The sequence below is a fragment of the Glycine max genome, chromosome 19 (assembly GCF_000004515.6).
Source record: "Glycine max cultivar Williams 82 chromosome 19, Glycine_max_v4.0, whole genome shotgun sequence".
In the NCBI taxonomy this organism is placed as follows: domain Eukaryota; kingdom Viridiplantae; phylum Streptophyta; class Magnoliopsida; order Fabales; family Fabaceae; genus Glycine; species Glycine max.
In genome coordinates, this window is record NC_038255.2 from 1724694 (window position 1) to 1745011 (window position 20318).

Consider the following 20318-nt stretch of genomic DNA (forward strand, 5'->3'; position numbering starts at 1 on the left):
CCACCTAGATCATAATGTCTATGGTTTATATTCGTACAAGTTTAAATAGATATTACGAGTAACTCACTATTTTAATATCTGAAAGTATATAATATGTCTCATTAGTTTCTAAAACAAAATAAGTAAATATTTTGAAGTGTAATTTGTTACATTAAATCAAAATTCAAAAAAGTGTTTGACTTAAATTATGATATTAATGTATGTTTAAGGATCAAAATTATGATAAGTGATTAAATTAAGAGACTTAGTAAAAATAACCAAAAAATTCATAAACATTTAAAATTTTCTTCATTTCTTGAACTAATCAACATGACAATGCATAACCATAATGAAGGGTAAAGTTGTCATTCTCTAAAGTGAATATTAGAAGGGGGGCAAAACAAATTTTACGTGCAAGTATTATTAAAAAAAATTATTTTAGGGGAACAAATGCCCTCCTGTTCTACACTTAATTTTGTCTCTGGCGGCATGATACGTGACAATTACATGACTTGGATGTCACATAACACCACATAGAGATATCATGTGATACAATATTTTTGTGACATTTTTAATCTTAAAAATTTTAAATTTTAGATTTTAGTTCTTATCATATTTTCACCTTTAGATTCTATTCTTCGACTTTAATCCCTAAAAATTTAAATTATAGTTTAGTTCTTAATTAATTTTGTCTTACTTAAATCATTTTTAGAATCTCTAATATCTTATTCAATCACTTTCATCTCACCAATATCATCACAAAGTGTTATTCAAAACATTATTAGTGAGTAATATATATTATCCGCTTGTTAACATGTGATCAATGAGTAATTCTAATAAAACAATAGTAATATTTCAAATATTTGGGCCAAGTGGACATTGTTTGAGAAAATTACAAGTTAAGCAAGTTCAAGGTATTTTAGGTGAGTCGAAGTGGGTTGGGTTGATGTAAAAGGAGCACATAACAAATCTATAATCTAGATCGTGTTACACTGGCACATAATATCTCTAGTTTTTTTTTAAAAGGCAATATTTCTAGTCCTTTGACTTCAATTGTCTCAAATTAAATACCCAGAAAAGTGCATGCCCGAACCACTTGATTCAGTGTATGAATGTATCTCAAAGTTAATTTTGGTCAAAATAGGATGAGAAACACCTTGTTCAAGTTCTTATCTGATAAGTTTTATTTTAACCCTAGTCACTTCTAGTTCTATCATGTTGTAGAAGTTGGCATGCGTGAGAAATTAAACTATTACTGACAAAATTTTCGTCACTAATATTGTGTTATTAAAATTTTACTGACGATTTTTTAAAACTTACCTTTTGTCATTATTGTTAAGTTTTTTTAGTTGCAAAAGCAGCATCCGCAAACCTTAATACATAGCTTAATCATGTCAAGGAAATTTCAATATTACTTTCAACATTGATACGGTAGATTGTCATTGTCCAGCTACTGAAGATTCTGTGATTCTATTTTCCCTATTGTAGATGACGACAAAACTCCCATAACACAAATCTATTCTCATTTAATTTAGTTTAAATTTTCCTCTATTGATGGCATCACAATTTCTGAAAAATGGATTATGGCATATCAAGAAATCCTTGTTCCTGCATCTCTTTGCTCATCCTATATCTTTCAAGCTTTTGCATTCAGAGCTTGAAACGTTGTGACTCGTAAGAATGTTTACAGACTATTTCGCGCTCACCATGTCTTTTAATTATTTAGGATAGCCCATTTTGCTTCACACAGACGTTCCTTTCCAACTTACCTAGGCCTCAGGGAAACAAATCAAAAGGCTGGCCAACACACACAACATTTTAGCCCTATTTCATATTTCCCACACCCCTGATCAAGCCCACTTGTTTTCCTTTTCACCACCCCCTCCAGACACTTCAAACCCACCCCATATTGACCTTCTTCTTTTTCGTTTCGACGATATTTTTTAGGAACCTCACCATATTCATTTACTTCCCAATTTGACTCCAGTGAATGTCAAACCATACCACTACCCCTATTGCCATAAGAATGATCTTGAGAAGTAGGTGGCCACGATGTTAAATGTTTGTTTGATTCAACCAAGCCATAGTCCATTTTCATCTCCGATCTTACTGGTTAAAAAGAAAGACGACAGTTGGCGGTGTCAAGTCGATTACAGGACATTTAACGCGATTACCATCAAAGACCATTTTCCAATGCCAACTATCAATGAATTGCTTGATGAACTTGGTCGTGCTTTCTGGTTCACCAAATTGGATTTGCGTTAGGGATTCCATCAGATAAGAATGGCAAAAGCTGATATCCCTAAGACTGTGTTTCGCACGCATCAAGACCATTATGAATTCAAAGTCATGCCATTTGGGCTCTGCAACACCCCATCCACATTCCAGACCACCATGAATGACCTCCTGCAACCCTTCCTTCACAAATTCATGGCAGCGTTCTTTGATGATATTCTCATTTACAGCCCATCATTTTCCTCACATCTAGAACATTTGGAGTCCGTTTTCACCACTCTCTCAATGGGCCAATTTTTCTTGCATCATTCCAAATGCATCTTTGCTTGACAACAACTCACTTATCTCGATCACATAGTTTTACCTCAGGGTGTCTCCCCAGACCCTGCTAAAATTCAAGTTATGCTTGATTGGCCGCCACCATCTTCACCTAGTGAATTACGAGGATTCCTTGGGTTGACTGGTTTTTACAAGAAGTTTATTCGCGGCTACGCCACCACAATTGAACCACTGACGACATTATTGCGAAAGGATCAATTTTCTTGGAATACTGATTCCCAGGCCGCTTTTGATAAGCTAAAAACGCTCATGACCGAGGCCCCTATCTTGGTACCACCAGATTTCACTATTCCCTTTGTTTTGGAGTCTAACACTTCCGGCACTGCTATGGGTGTCGTGCTATTGCATAATTTACACCCTGTAGCTTATTTCAGCAAACCATTCTGCCCTCGACTCAGGCAAGCATCCACTTACGTTCGCGATCTTCACGCAATTACCTCTGCAATCCGAAAATGGAGACATTATTTCTTGGGTCATGCCTTCATGATCCCCATTGATCACCAAAGTTTAAAGAACCTCATGTCCCAGGTAATCCAAACCCTAGAACAACAAACTTATCTGTCTAAGCTGCTTGGGTATGATTACACCATTCAGTACAAAGCTGGATCCAGTAATGTTGTGGTGGATGCTCTGTCTCGCATCACAACTCTGGCCACCTCTCATTTGTTCACCTTGTCACTACCCAACTTTATCTTTCTCGATCAACTCTGTCGTTCTTTACATAGTGACACCTCTTATATTGATCATTTACGACAAGTGCGCATCCACCTTGATTCTCACCCAGGTTTCTTAGTCAACTGTGACCTTCTATTTTTCGAAGGGGAGATTTGGTTACCGGTCGATAATCAATTCACCACCATGTTAGTGGCTAAATTTCATAAAACACCTTTAAGAGGTCACATGGGAGTTGGCAAAACATTGCATCGCCTACAAGCTAATTTCATTTGGCCCCAAATGCGAAATGGTATCTATAAATATTTTGCCCAATGCTTCATTTGCCAATGGGCCAAGTATGAAGCCAAGAAACCCGCGGGTCTTCTGCAGCCTCTGCCTGTTCCATCTTCCATATGGGGAGATCTTTCATTGGATTTTATCGTCGGATTGTAAATGTACGAATACAGGTTTTTGATGATGCTAAAGTATAATCAAACAAGATTGCTTCAAGAAATATTCAAGGTTAAGCAAACAAAGATTGCTTCAAGACTAATTCAAGGTCAAGCAAACAAGATCAAGTAAATTTAAGATAAGAACTTAGAAAGTTTGTTTAAAGAATGTCAATTTGATTGCTTTAGTTTAGCCTCAAGATCTTTAGTATCAAATACTCTTTTATCAAAGGCTAAATCAATTCAAAAATACATTTTTGAACTGGTAATTGATGGGTCTATTAATTCTATTCAAAGAAATGGTCAGATTGTTTCTAACGATCCTACACCATCAAGGCATACTTTCATCAATAGCCAAACAAAATTTCTTAGAATGACTCTCATGAACAAGTTTGGAAAAGAAAATGTAACAAGCAATAAAAAGGGAAATATAGATCCTACTTCAATTGCATCCTCTTCATCATGTCAACCTCAGAATACATCTTGATGAATAGTAGAGAAACAAAGTGGGCGGTTAAAAAGAATTGATGAGCTGCACCCTTCTTACTTTCCCTTGCAATATCCATTGTTATTTCCTAAAGGCGAAGATGGATACAGGGAAGGCATATTGCATAAGGCTAACTCCCGCAGTCCGGCAGTCAAGCTGCAAAGAGGAAAAAAGTAACAATCAGAGAACATTTTGCATATCGAATGCAATCAAGACCTAATGAGGCTTAAACTATTCTAAGATCAAGGAGATTGTTCCAACAATTTGTAGTACATGGCTACACCATGATTAAATCCCAAAGACTAAACTATGTGAGAGATCATCAACAAGATCTAAGGATTGACAAATATAAAAATTTGAGTCATTCCATTTCAGCAAATTATAATCTACTACAATTTTAACTTTGCCAGCATTTTTACAGGTTCCAACATACTCACTTTTTGAAGAAGTATCAATGCATGTTTATCCCTTTTATCAAACATGCAAACCATTACTTATATCATTTGTAATTCAACCTTATTTTTGTGCTAACCATATATGACATACCATATATAATATGTCATCACAATATATATATATATATATATATATATATATATATATATGTGGGATCTCATATTTCGTTCAAATGTTAACTTGGTTAATATCGTTTGCAATTTCTTTAATATAATTAAATTACCAACATATATTATCAAATATCAAATAGCACGGGCAAGTTTCTAGTTTACAATAAAAAAAAAAGTTCGTAAAAGTCACGTGCATATCACAAGAATGCTTACACCATAGACACATAATAATATCAGACCATACAATAATTTGTCTAATTCAAGGGCTTGTTTGTTTTACAACCAGAATCAATTCCTCTTACATGTCACAGGTTTCAATTACAATGTAAAATTTATAATGAGTTTAGATACAAATCTCGATTATTTTAAAATTAATTCTATCATAGTTAATTCTACCCAATTTTAAACAAACCAACCCTGAAATTTTGTTATCGCGTTGCAATGAGACCTGCTTTGTTCGTGTTGCATGGTCTAAATTCGAAAAGGCCTTGTATTATTGCAATGATGAATCAGGACAATTTTGCATAGGAATAGAAAATGAGAAAAGTTTGGAAACGCAATGAACCAAATATTCTTTTTTATATTAGTTTTGTTAGATTCCACTAGTTTCTGATCAATGATATTTGTATAATTCACAAAATTTATATTGTAATTTTTTCTTAATTGGACTTAGACCTTTCCACAATAGACCTAACATCCACCTTGATTATCAACACCAATTGTATTTACCATGGCTTGCCATCTAACAATAACCTTCCAAATCCTGCTATCCAAAAAAATGTTGGGTTTTAGGAAAAGCAATTATGTGTCATTTTTGTGATGACCGTGACCTGACTGAAAATTTGTGTCACCCCTTTAATCTAAAGTTTTATTTGCTAGTGTTAGAAGCCTTGTAAATTCTTCGTTAACAATGATAATAAGGAAGATTTTCCGTCTTCATCTCCTCTGTTCATCCCCTGCCACAATTAATGGAAATCATGAGCTAAGAATATGAACACTTTTTTATATAGTTTGTTTTATTTTAGGTAAAATTGTAAATTTCGTTCCCCTAGTTATTTTTAATTTCGATTTTGGTTTCCCTTTAAAATTATTTAACACATTTAGTCCTCTAATTATGTTCGTAAATGTAATCACCAAGTCCAGATTTAAACGTTGATTGTTACAACGTTGACTGTTACGTATCACATTTTAATTGGACGATGATTATCAGGTGTCAGTTCTGATTGGAAGTTGACAACAACAATACAGTTTCATCGTCCATAGAGTCAACGTCCAATCAGAACCTGATATGTGACCGTCATCGTCCAATCAGAACTGACATGTGACACGTGACGGTCAACGTTCATTTGTAACAGTCAACGTCTAAATCTGGACTTGAAAACCACATTTACAGGATTGAATATAATCGGAGGAATGAATGCGTCAATAATTTTAAAGGAAGACCAAAATCGAAATTAAAGATAACTAAGGGATAAAAATACAATTTTACCTTTATTTTATTAACATGATTTCTCACTTTTGTATTCTTAACATAACCCATGTTAACAAAATCATATTTAACTCTGGTGGATTAAATAATAACTCTTACAAAGAGCACCGAGAACTTACATTCTTGGGATTCAACATTGTTGGGGGGATATTATGTAACTCCATCAGTCCTCTATTAGATGATTTAATTTCAATTTGTGTAGAGAAAAGTGCTGAAACAGGACGATGATCAGAGAACTTGCTTTCACTCCGAAAATAGTGAAGTTGCTCCACTCCTTTACCATACCATAAAATTCTATCACACCTGCCCACATGTAATTAATTAAGTAACAACTTGTTTAATATTTTTTATGATGAAAACAAATTCATGTATGATGCAACAAATCCATGACCTATACTATTAGAATTTAGTTCTATTTATTCTCAACGTAAAAAAAAATACTATCAATTATTCAAAAATCATTAATGATATGACTTTTAAAAATAGTTTGAAAAATCAATAAAGTTATCATGCATTATAATTTGTGATTCAACACTAGTGTAAAAACTTTACATGTTAAAAATCATTAATGTTGACTTTTAAGAGTGACTAAAGAAAACAATAATTTTATCATACATGATATGATAATATGTAATTCAACATTATAGGAGTGTAAAAACTCTATATGTTATCCCCCATAGACTAATTATATTAGTGTATATAAGCAACAAAACATACAAAAGACAAGTATGAGTGAGTGGTTACTATATATATACCATGCTGGAGTTCTTTGTTTTTCTCCGGATCTACTAGGGAGGCTACCACAGTATCTATTGGTAGTGGAGGATGAGTATTTATATGTTGGAGCGAATTCTATGTCACCCTCTTTCCAACCCTCGAATACTCCACCTTCTTCTAGTTCTTTCTGGAGCTGGTCAAACTCTTGCAAAGCCTTCCAATCTTGCTTTCTTATCAAATGTCTGGCAAAATTGTCCTCCAAGTATAGCCTATAGTTGAGATCCCCGAACCAGAATATACGGCTGGTATAAATCAGAATGCAACATGGTTAACAATTAACATAACATGTTGTGTTGCACATATAGAGACTTAACTAAATTAGAAAGAAAAGTGTTTATGTAGGGACTAAATTTATATATCTTTTAAAGTTTGAAAACCAAATTTATAAGTATGAAAGTATAAGAACTTTGACAATGTTTGACTGAAAATACAGGATTAGGAAACACATTTTTTTTTCTAGAAATTTTATGGAGACAATAATTGCCTTACATTTTATTGATAGTTATGGATTTAGTTAAAATGTTGGATCATGTTATGGACTTGTAGTTTTAAGTCACGTATACAGACAAATTATATCATTTTATAAAAAGCACAGTAATGGTGGATAGTGTTAAGGAACAACATGAGGTTTTAATCGACATTCATATTTTTCTCTCTATTCGCATTATATTTGTTGGGCATTTTCGTATATTATTGGTTTTGTAACTTAGAGACAAATGTTAATTATAGTTAGTGAGATACTGGGTTTTTTTTTTTGTGAGAAGATGCTGTAGTTAATTAGTGACTAGTTAGTTTTTTGTTTAATCAGTACCAATAATTATGAATAATAAATTGGGAAACCAATTCCATCAATCAAATAATTGATCTGAAAAATAAGGTCTAAGAACTTATGTGGGTAAAGGACCCAAGACATTAACAATAGAGTGGCCATACAATAATTTTTTATTTTTAACAAAAAAATCCTAAAAAAGAAAATATGACGTGTGTACCTTTTTTTTCTTTCACTTTATTTTCTTTTTCTTTAATTCCTAAACGGAACACATAGGAGTACTACCTAGTTAGCTGGGTGTATACACTAGAGTACAGAGTGATTTCTTTTTATGATGCAGGCTAAGAATTTTATAGCATGTAGGAGGAAATTCGAGCCATGTTACTCAATTTAATTGACAAAACTCTAGCTACCACACGAGTTATGTTTTTTAGTGGACTTAGATATCTCATAATTGAAAATGACCTGCTGGTACACAAGATATATGATATATCCCATTTTTCCACTGTGTCAACATCCATAAATTTTGAGCTCATCATTTACTTTTTTATCACAACATTTATTACTTGAGCTGCAATTTAAAATCATATCTTCAATTATTGGATCGGTATTAAATACAAACTCTATGGTATAATTGATTTTCAGGTTGGTTTTGATTTAATTGGCAACCCAGAAGATTCTCTCTAGCACTATTCAACACTCTTTTTTCTCCTGCTAAATGATACAGTCCCCATGAAACGGATTTAGGTTTAATTGAAGACAATTCAAAATGTTCTAACCAACAGAAACAAAACCAGTTTTATTAATCATTATCCTAAAAACAATAATTAGAGAATTAAAAGTAAAAAAATTTAGAGTTAATAGTTAATTACAGTTTTGATCCCTTGTTATCATTATTTCTCTAATTTGTCCCTTCTACTTTTTTAATGTATTTAGTCTCCTAATTCTTTAATTGTAATTTTAGTTCATTTATTAACTTAATATTCAATATTTGACAGAAATACCAACTTGACCCTCTATTACACATCCACATCAGCATTCTGCTGTTATATCAACAGTTCCATTAAATATAAGATAGTAAAGAGAGATTAAAATGAAATTAAATCAAAATACTATTAATTACTTGTGAGAACAATAAATACTAGTTGTGAAATGCAGAGTAGAGACAAACTTACTCGTGGCCTAAGATGGTTAGAGGAAAATGATTATGGTCTTTTGTGGTCCTAGAAAAAGATGTTCTCCTAAAAATCTCTGCTACCTGATGGTTCCTTCTCCCTTCATCACCCTTCTTCTCCCCAGATGCTAAGTGTGCTGCTACAAAACAAAAACTTGTCCCTTCAATTGACATGCTAACTGCCACTGATCCTTTGTTTCCCAAATACCCCATCACCCCACATGCCACTGAGCACACTCTCACATTTGAGACACTATGCTTCCTCAACACCTCTTCCCTCATCCACACACTTATGAACACTCCAACCATCTTCTTGCTGGCCACCAGTGTGTACTTATCATTATTTCTGTTGTTGTTGTTGCCACCTTTTGTGTTTGGATTCTCCACATACTGATAATTATTGTCATCATCATCACATGATGAAGAATTCTGCATTGGTGTCATCCAAGGGCATCCAAACTTGGCATTCAGTGTTTTTCCTATTAGCTGGTTCCAGCTAGTTGCCACAGCTGGATCCTCTGCTCCTATCACAGTTAAGGTCTTCAAAGGTACAATCTCTTGAAACCTGACAAGATTCAGAAAAGAAAGTTCTAATCAAATACAATATTGAGGATTTTATCTAAATTAATTAGGCTAAATTTGTGAACTACTTATCCTCCGATTAACTAAAAAAAATTAAAAAAATCAGTAGAGGGTATTACTTTTTTCAAGAAAATGATTCCAATTAGTAATTAGTATTTATATACATACCCAAGAACATATATATCTGCAGCATTCTTGAGATTCAACCACTCATCCAAGTCAACAGCCAAACTTCCTACAGGAGATCTTCCAGCAACATTCCAAGTACCAACAAAGACCCTGAAATATGCACAGAACTATATCTATGTCACACAAATAAAAACCATAGACTAAAATGAGTCAAATGGGAAGAACTACACACATATATATATATCATAGTTGATAAAAAAAATATATTAGATGAGGAGACACCCCAATACTACCTCGCGAAGGTGTCAATGATATGCTGGAGCTGCCAGCCGAGGCCTACCCAGAAGATTAATTTACAAATACAGAAGTAATTAATTAATTTACCTTAGTTTATTTGTTGAAATGCATGGATCTAATTCCAATGAGCGCAGGGAGAGATTGCCCTCATAATCATCACTTTCATCTTCTACTCCATCTGAAATACATGGTGCATGCACCCCCAAAATTAATTCAAGTCTTTGAAGTATAAGAGCATAGATACACATAAGGAACATATATATGTACATAATCAATAAAGAACCTTGTATTTCATTCAAACTGAATGATGATGGCCTATCTTCCTTTTGCTTGCTATTGAACCAATTGCGTAGCCTTTGATGATATCTTCTTGGCTTCTGATCATTCTCCACCTCCATGACAAGAAAGGAAAGGAAGGTACCCTCTTCTGAATTTTATTTTTTTTGTTACATACACAATTCAATTATAAGATGACAAGTTGATGTGATATTGCTGTAAAGGTTTATTGTGTTAATCGTCCTTTAAACCAACAAGAGGAAGTGACAAAAAAAGGGGGGGTTGCTTAAGAAGGGGTTAGGCTAGTTTTTTTAGCGTTAAACACGAGAGAGGGAAATAAGGCATATAAGTATATATTTTTATTTTTATTCTATGGTATTTTTTTTTCTGTGTCAAAAGACAAGAAACCAAGTGGGTAAGAAGCCTCATTTTCAACACTTGGAAGGTGCAATAAATGATTTGCATCCAAAGGGGAAGGAGAAATTAGATATAGGCCTCACAAGGTTCCATCATTTGTTTGATTATTAGAGCCCCGTTAGGTGGTGCTGGTCACGTATGTCTCATGGAATATCTACGTGACATAGCTGTTGTTTCGTTATTATTGCATGTTAAGTCAAATAATTTTGTGTATACCCTAATGTTCCTCCTCCTGTTTGGATTGGACCAATATTGTTCATCGAATGAAGACTACTAATAGTATTATTATTATTGTACTACTTAAATAGAGTCTCTTGCTTTTGCATATATAGCATATGGTTACAGGGCTACCTGTCCAGGTTGTTTTGGTTATCTATCACAGATATTGTCTTTGTTGATCGAATTTATATAAACAAAATATAATATGTTGTTGTGCATTGTGTTTAATGTAATTACAAGGTTTTGAAAAATTGAAGGCCCTGCCCACCCACAACTATATGTTGAAAGATTTTTTTTTTTTGAGGTTAATTATGAGATTGCCATGAGATGAGTTCTTATGATGGGTCATGGAACTCATGATAAATGGAGTTCCCTAAAAGACATATATCTATGAACTTAGGCCAAGGTTCGATCATTTTCATAGTTATTTTGATCAAAATATATATAATGTAAATTAAGATTAAGAAAATTTACATTAATTTAAGATCATGATTTTCAGTCAAAAGGTGACATTAAATGTATATGACCACTTAATCAAATATTTTTAGTGGTTTAAATCCTATAAAATTTTGATTAACATTAATTTAAGTATAATTCAACTGCAGTTGAATTCTTTTTTTTTCTTTTTTTTCCTATTGCATATTTTTTATATTCTCTTGTAAAAAAAAATAACTATCGTAATTATGTAAATGTGTCGATTTTTTTATAACTTATTTCAATGAATATATTAACATCTTGAATGTATTATTATTTGCATTTGATCTAATGTGGCTGTATGCAATGAATAAAACCATCGTTTTCCCGAAAAGGTCTTAAAATCGTATCTAATGTGACTGTAGTTTAATCTCATATTATTATTATTAAAATGTATATAGTTGAGAAGTGATACATTTCGTACGGATAAGGGAACTTCCGTGGTGGTAAGTTGAACTTGAACAAGGCCAATAGTAATGTTGTTGGGTAGCCACAAACTCAATGTAGTTATTAGGTATAACCTTTATTTGAAAAAAATAAAAAAAATAAAAACTTGGACTTATTAGGGCGCCAATTTCTTAACTTCTATATTATAAATTTAAGTCTTTATCGTAAATGCCAGACATCTTTTATCATGTTCTGTTTTTTATGTTTATTTTATATATTTTTTATAAAAAAACAAATTCAAACCATTAATTATTTCAAAATTTTCTTTCTTGTTAAATTTTTTATATTAAAATTTTAAATTCATAAATCTCAAATTCAAATATTATTATTTTTTATTTTACGTTAAAATTTCTTCTTAATCTTAAATATTAATAATGTATACACACAAAAAATTCTTAATAATATATACTTTAAATTTAATTTTTTATATTATTATTTTCTCCCAAATTTACTTTATTTTTAACATAAGTTAAAAAAAAGTAGTCCTATATCACATAGATATTTTCTAGTAATATGATATTTCAAAAAAGAAATTCAATGATCATTACATTGATCAATTTTGTGCCCATGAATGTACTGAATTAAGAATTTAAAAGATTTTAAAAGATTTTTCTTTATAAAAAATAACTTGTAATATTTAATTAAAATGTTTAAATGATATAATTAACTAAGTCTTGTGTGATATTTAATTAGAACAATCGAGATTTTTTAGAATGAAAACAAAATCTAGTAGTATTACTCTTTAATTTTTCTGTCAATAGTGAGACTTTTCTTTCTCTCATCTTCTTTATCTCATATATTACACATAATTCATAATCCCTTCTCTTTTCATTGAATTAGGTCATACAGTACCATACTTGGTTATTTTTTTCTTCCAATCCTACATACCTTCTCAACAATCAGCTAAAAGCTTTTTAGCTTTTGTTTTTGTTTTTAACTTTTTCAATTTGTTTTGGACAACAAATCTTCATCTTCAATATTACTAATTACCTAATATCATAATTTTGAACCTATTATTTAAACTCAAGAGTAAAAATGAGAAGATATTAATACACGAAAAGGCTATTATAGCTTTAAATATGTGGGAAAATGCTACTAATTAGGACAACATGAAGAATTAAGCAATATTGGTTTTATTTTTTTATTAAAAGATTGAAAAAATTATATTGGTTTTATTTTTCTTTATTCAAACCATAATTTCTTTGTTATCTTTTTCATAGATCCTTGAAACTTTGAATATTTTTTGATAATCTATGGAATTCTTTTCAATCTTATAAATTTATTAAGGTCTTCCAAATCTTTTAATTTTTTTAATATAAATATACTAAAAATTAAACTACAAATTCTCTATTGTAAAAGTTTTTTTATCAGCTAATAAGGATTTTATGTATTAAAATGGTACCAGGGGTACCAACCCAATAGAGAGTTTAATCAACAATAAAGCTACAGGTCCAACAAAACCAACAATAAAAGGTTAGTCACTCAAAACCAACAATAAAAGGTTAGTCACTCGTTATGGGCTAAGTCAGAAGTAAATAGATATTTTGATCTCTTTTCACTAATGTTACTTTTAAATTTAACGATAAGAATTATTTTGTAAAACTTATAAAAAAATAGAAATTATTTTTTATATTTAAAAAATATAGAGACTAATTTATAAAATATATACAAAGAGAAGAATCAAAATATTCTATTCACTCGCAAGTTAGCCATAATTCTTGAATAGCCAATTGTTGGAGACACGTTGAACGCACAGGACCACAACTCAATCAACACATTGAACTACTAATAAAACAAATGTATCATAATCAGAATTAACTACCCCTAAATTCTCGATTGTAAAAATATTTTTTTTTTAAATCTTATACATCATTACATTCTTATATAATCTTTTAAAAATCTCAATCTAATACACTCCTAAATTTTAAACAATTTGACTTTTCTTAACAAGCTAGATATGGAAAGTTTCATGAACAAAATAAATGAATAATACAGTGAGAAATTTATCCTTTTAAACAGTTCATTCAAGTCAAATTAATCAGATATAAAATAGCAAGACACTCAAACATTCCGAGCGATAATTAAAAGTGAAAATTGACAGATTTTTCGTGAAGTTTTACGAATTTGAAGCTGTCTGATGGATGAGTTTCATGTTTTTTCTTTTCAAAGGAACATATATACAGCTGTAATGCATGGTAAGCGGAAAAGGAAAGTTTATATAGTTTTTAAAAGAATTTAACAAACGAGTATTATTGGTGTAAAAGTTTTCACATCATTAATTAATTAAAAAATACTTTTAACAATTTTTAAAACAATTACTATAAAAACTAACAAGCTTATTATACATATATCTTGTGAACCAAAATAATATTGTTAATCTAAATAAAAATGAATTGAAATTTTTTAAATAAAATTTTAAGTTCAAATTTAATGAATGAAAAAATATAACTAAAATTAAAAATAATTAGTTAAGTTCAATAACATAAATTAGTAATCAAACAAAACTATAATAAGATATAAAAAAAATAGATTATAATATAAAAATATTATTAATGTATATATTATTTATTTATTTTTAAAGTCTGAAATAGTCCACTTGGATAATTGGTGTGAAACTCAATGTGATTTAAAAATAAAAAAAAATAAAAAAATCTAAAAGTGTGCGTCTTTTGAGAAGCTCAATGTTCAAAATCTATCCTGAATTAATCCCTCCCTCACATGTTGTCCATATTTGAACCTTAACATCCATTATCTGAAAACTCCCTCCTACCATATCCAACACGATCTTCTATGTATAATCATACATCGCCATCATCATGTTACTTAATCACACATTCAGCAACACCATTCTTTTCTATACCTACACACTAGAGAAATAATATTGCTCGAGTAGGGTAATAATTATAAAAAATAATTAATTTCTCATCTTGAATATGTAATGAAATTATATAATTAAGATTTAAATTTAAAATCACTAATTATATTAGAACACAATATAATAAATTGATCATATATACGCTCATTGATGAATAACACTATTTTATTCTTTTAAAAAAATTAAAATCAATCATATTAAATATTAATTCCTCAAAAGATAAAAGAAACATCTATAAAAGATGAAAAAATAATTTTTTAATTTTTTTTAACATTGATTTAGTTTCTAAAAAATAAATGGATAAATATTATATTGAGGGGTTTAATTTAGTTGGTAGAATAATGGGTATGAATTATTATAAATTCATAAATATTATTTATCTTTCAAAAATAAAATTATATTTTTTATTAGTAAATAAATTAAAAGTATCTTTTTAAAAATATCAATCTCAAATATTTTATGAGCTAAGATGATATTTTTATACTGTAAAGCAATCCTCTCCTCCTTATCCCCACATTTTTTCCCCCGGCCCAAGTCCCATTTCATGAACTGAGCTTTCTTATTTATTTATCTTTCCCAATAACTATATATTCAGGTTTTGTATTTTTGTAGTGTGGATTTAGTGTTGCAGGCTCTTTAGGAAAGTGACCCTACTATACAAGATTCAATGGTTGTTATTTATTAGTTGCTTCTTTTCTTCTGTGCATAATTTGTGGCAAATTGCAAATGTGCCTAGTTATTGGTTTCTTTTTTTGGTTTATACAACCGTGTTCCCCTTGATTAATATGTGTCTTTCATTTTCAGAAGAGACTACAAAACTTCTAGCATGTGCACTACTATTGCTCTATGTTGTACACCAACATTTTCCTTTACTTTTGATAGTAATTTCCAATTGATCACATCCATGGTTCAGTTCCACGTTTCCTCCATAATCATGTTATGTATATCTTCTACATGCAGACAGAAACACGTCTTTAGATATAGTTTGTGCATGTACAATAACAAGATGGTCTTATTTGTTAATTGTTATTAATTATTGACTCATCAAGTAGGAATAAAATACGGAATATTCTTTCTGCATGAGGTATTTACTTTCTCATATATATGATGCTTATATATAATTCATATAATGTTTAAGGTTAATATACACATATTAAAATAATTAATTGACATATACTTTAATCAAAATATCCTTATTCAATCCTCTACTCCAACTAAAAATCATAAATTGCATTTCTCCCAATTATTAATTTCCAACTAAATCATAAAATGAAAGTATAATTGAAAAAAAAAGGTAGTTGGATTTCTAAAAGATTAATAAATTAGAAATAAAATTAAAAAACTAAACCATAAAGTTAGCAATTAGGCCTCAAACCAACAGTGATTGTTCATAGTGAAAGCATATTATTATTTTAGATCAACTTTATTTACAATATCAATCATTTGAATTTATAAGTTATTACGCTGAGATCGAGCTTTGCCTAACTACAAATCCTGTTCAAGGGTCAATCTCACAACTTTGGCTTATGAGAATTTCCTAAAAGAAAAAATAATAATTCGGAACTCTAGAGAAAAATATTTGTTGGTTTATTAATTGATGATTTCAACTTTCAAATGATTCCTAAACCACAAAATTTTGATGGTTCCTAGAGCATGACTGCATGATTTGTTAAGTCGACCCCGGCCCTAGCATCATACCAAATCAAAATGAATAATATATCGTTTCTACAGTTCTCAGTTAAATAGAAAACATCATTAGCGTTTATTGATTTTCTTAGTTCAGTAGAAAGCATTAATGATCATTAATTGAGGTTCACAGTTAAGCTTCTCAGTCAAGTTTCTGGGTGATTGGATTCAGGTTTAATTTTGTTGAAAATTAGACAACTAATTCGATCGGAGATAGCATAATTTAGGACCTAGGTCGTTATTATATGCATGGAAGGAAAAAAATCTTTATAATTCAAATCTTTAAAGAATTTTGGAAACGATATATATATATATATATATATATATATATATATATATATATATATATATATTTCTTGCTTCTTGGATTTTGGAAACATTATAATTTCTTCATCTAATTTTATCTCTAATTAGAGATGAAATACTTTCTCCATTTCCAATTTTAACAAAAGTGTATTTTAACTTCTGTCTCTATTTTCTTAGATTTTGTTAATGCACCAACCTTAACAAAAAAAAATCTATAAATAATTATACAACATCAAATTCAACTTTTATGATAGAATCACAAATTTTATAACATTCAACTTTTATGATAGTTAATTATCACACACATCAATCAATTAACATGAGATTATTTTAACTTTATTTATGATCTCAATTTCAAATTTTGAGTTTGAAAAACTTATTATTTATAATGACTCTCATAAAAGATACTTATGATTTGTACCCAAATGTGTATTTATTTTTAATCGTAAATATGTATTTAATTAAGTCTAATTGCAAAGTGATCTAATTACAATATAAAACAAATAATCTACTCACAAATCATAATACAAAAGAAAAAGCAAACAAACTAGGACCACCAAAAGTGAATGAGCACAAACACAAGTAATTTGTTAGGCCGCATGGGCGCAAGTAATTGCATGTATAAAGCCCAATTGTAACGCAGGATATTCTCTGTTTCCATGGGCCGCGGCTAGCATTTCCATCATTTTTTTATTCCTATGCTTTTATTAAGCAACGATCAACATTCAAAACACTTTAAGGGCATCTATAGATTATAATTGGTAAGTTAGGAATTCAATTATTAAGAATATAACGGAGTCAAGATGTGGGTGAAGAAGTACAGAATGAATAATCTAAGTAATATCACTATATCATTATAATTAGTTAGGAGGGTGAACAAAAATATAGGGGAAATGAACCTAATGACAAAGACAAGCTATTATAGGTTAATTCATTGAAGTTTTAGGTCATTGGTTGTAAATACTACTAACATGGGATATTTAATAATAAAAAATGTTGAAATTGGAAAAAAATTAAGGGGTTGATCTAAATGTCATGTGTATTTTGTGCAAGTGTGTTGTCTAAAAGAGGTTCTCATTAAAAATGTGACTGGGAAATCCCAAATTATGACTTCTACCATATAGGCTGTGTGATCTTCATATAGAATCTATAATTTCCAGATTTAGGTGGAGCGAGAAAGAAGAATTGATTGGGTCAGAAATGAAGAATCACAATAAGTAGCTATTGCAAAACAAGGGTGGTGGAGACTAGAGACTAATTCAGAATCATGACTCCTTAGTAGGCAAGAACAAGACTTTGAAGGCAAGATATTTCCCCTTGAATCATTTGTAACATGATAAAGAGGGAAACACACCCTTAGCTACACTTAGTGGAGGAGCATAAAAGAAACAACATGGGTTCTAGAAGATGTTTGTATTTGGATGGATTCCCCACCAAAATAGCCAAAGAACATGGAAAAGTGGAAGAGTTAATGGTAGGCATTGTGGATGATATAATAACAAATCTATGAATAGTTAAAGCCGTTGCAAACTTTAGTTGAAAGTGTACTTAAACAACAAATTTGTATAACTTTTTTATAACTAAAAGAAAAAAAGTGTGAGAAAGAAATAGTATTATGTATAGTGTTATAAACTATGTAACACTTGTAGAAATATATGGTCAAGGATAGAAACAAAGAAAGAGGAGAATGTCAAGAAATGTTTGTTTAGACCTTGGAATTTGTCCTACTGGTTGGAGACCAGTGAAAGAAAAATGAAATCATTTTCTTCTAGGAGAGTTGAGAATAAGACCGAGTAACATGTTTCTTTCTCGATAATCTAGAGCTTTTACAACCTCTTAGTACTAATTAAAAATATTCAAATTACTAGACAAAGATCAGAAACAAAAACTTTTTTCAACAGAAACGAAGATGAGGGTGAAAAAAAAGTGAGACCGAGACAATGATTAATATTCTTATGCTGAATTCAGACTTTTCAGTCTAGTACTCCACTGTCACAGGACACTTTTGCAAGCAAAAAGAGATTCTTGTTACTTTGGAAGACACATTAAGTTTAAAATATTACTCCTAAATAAAATCTCTTAAACCAATGCATAGGGATTTGAGAGCAATGCACTTTTATTAGATGAAAAGTAGGAATAAAAGTAGTTATCTAAGAAAAAGATAAGATTGTGTTTGAGATCAAAGCACAACTAGAGATGAGAGCATATATTGTTTATTGTTAAATGTGTACTAGATTTAAAGTTTCTCGAGGTGGAATATTGGTCCAGTGATGATAGGTTTGGATAATTTCTAGATTCAAACCTCATCAATGTCATTGTAAAAAAAAAAATTGGCAAAATTCAGAGGAAGCACTACAAAATAGCTGTTGTAAATGAACAATTTTCTGCACTGATTAGATTATCAGTAATTAAAGGAATCAAGATAATGTGAACAAGAGGCCAGCAAATTGGATCAATCCAAACAATATAAGTGAAGTACATACTTAATCATTTAGAAGAAATAAAAATAAAAATAGTTAAAAAAATAAAACAAAATTTGTAGCTGTTTTTAGATTTAGAACATATGCCTCAACAGCAAGACACTTCAATCTTGTGGAGACTGAAATTTTCAGCTTGTTTGACATCAGAGATCAAATGCTGCCTAAACATGGCAATGAAAGCCTCCACCCTCTCATTCAATTCCTCCTTGGACAGCACTGGAACCTGCTCTTCCTCCTCCTCTTCCTCTTCCTCATCCTCTTCTTTTTCATTCTCAACATGAACATAAGTACTACTACTAGTACTACTACAACATTGTTTTGTGTAGCAATCTTTTCCTTCCTCAGTTTCTCGAGACCTCTTTTTCTCTAATTTATTATTGTCACTTTTCACTTCTTCAACACTGATTTCACTTCCTGAACTGTGATCCTCCAGCTTGGCTGGCCTCATAGACATGAATAAAATGGCTAACAAAATGACATTGAGGATGAGGAAAACCCAAGCACGCCATTGCTCAACTAGAAAGTGCTTTAGACACACCATCAGAAGAAATGTACCTGCTGTGAACACTATAGTGTGCATGCTATCCTCCTTGTGCTCTTCCTCCTTGGTAATAATCTCTCTCTTCATCTCCATATTTTGAACCTTGTTGGTGTTGTTGGTTTGAAACTTTGGGTTGAGTTATTAGTTAGAGTTAGACCTTGCTATATATCACTAAGAGAAAGTGGCTATTGTGATTTGTGAAAGAGGGAAATGATACACTTGTAGGTGATGTGGGGGACTGCATAAACCACAATGAAGGGTAAAGTTGTATTTGTTGTGATGATGAGAGGTTAGATCACAGCAAGATGTGAAATGGTGTAAGGTGCTGAGGAGACAAGCAAACACATACGTACAAAGGACTGCTTCTACTTTGCCACTATGTTGCTAAGGTCCATCTGTGGATGATGATAAATATTCATATGCTGATTCCTTCTTAGAATTTTTAGCTTTGTAAGTTAGTGTGTGTCTCGGATTGGCGTGCACACCAAATCATGGATATAGCCACTACCCTTAAAGGAGTGATAGGCTCGTGACACTGCCACAGTGGTGTGCTACTCCTACTCCTTAATTCAAAGTTCAATGGCCTTGGGTCCATCTGCTTTCATACTCCTGCAAATTTTGTTCCTCTATTTTGTTTTATTGCGAATTTGATTTCTTCACTGTTTAAATCG

The 20318-nt window shown here is 31.0% G+C and overlaps 2 protein-coding genes across 3 annotated transcripts; both read right to left on the reverse strand.

Moving 5' to 3' along the window:
• Positions 1-3934: 3934 nt before the first annotated feature.
• Positions 3935-10644, reverse strand: LOC100809311 (type I inositol polyphosphate 5-phosphatase 2). Of its 2 annotated transcripts, XR_005890009.1 has the most exons (8): positions 10210-10644; positions 10014-10104; positions 9669-9779; positions 8920-9483; positions 6954-7217; positions 6318-6501; positions 5439-5665; positions 3935-4299 (listed from the first exon to the last, which is right to left on the reverse strand). XR_005890009.1 is itself a non-coding variant. In XM_003554817.5 (7 exons), the coding sequence occupies exons 1-7, from the start codon at positions 10322-10324 to the stop codon at positions 5591-5593; spliced, it is 1404 nt and encodes a 467-aa protein (XP_003554865.1). In that variant the 5' UTR covers positions 10325-10644; the 3' UTR covers positions 4840-5590. The 2 variants fall into 2 exon arrangements, 1 of the variants encoding a protein (XP_003554865.1); XM_003554817.5 differs by lacking the exon at positions 3935-4299 and having other exon boundaries at positions 4840-5665.
• Positions 10645-19061: 8417 nt separating this feature from the next.
• LOC100306529 (uncharacterized) lies at positions 19062-19787 on the reverse strand. Its single transcript, NM_001249406.3, has one exon. It carries the CDS (start codon positions 19738-19740, stop codon positions 19195-19197), a length of 546 nt encoding a protein of 181 aa, NP_001236335.2. The 5' UTR covers positions 19741-19787; the 3' UTR covers positions 19062-19194.
• Positions 19788-20318: the final 531 nt, after the last annotated feature.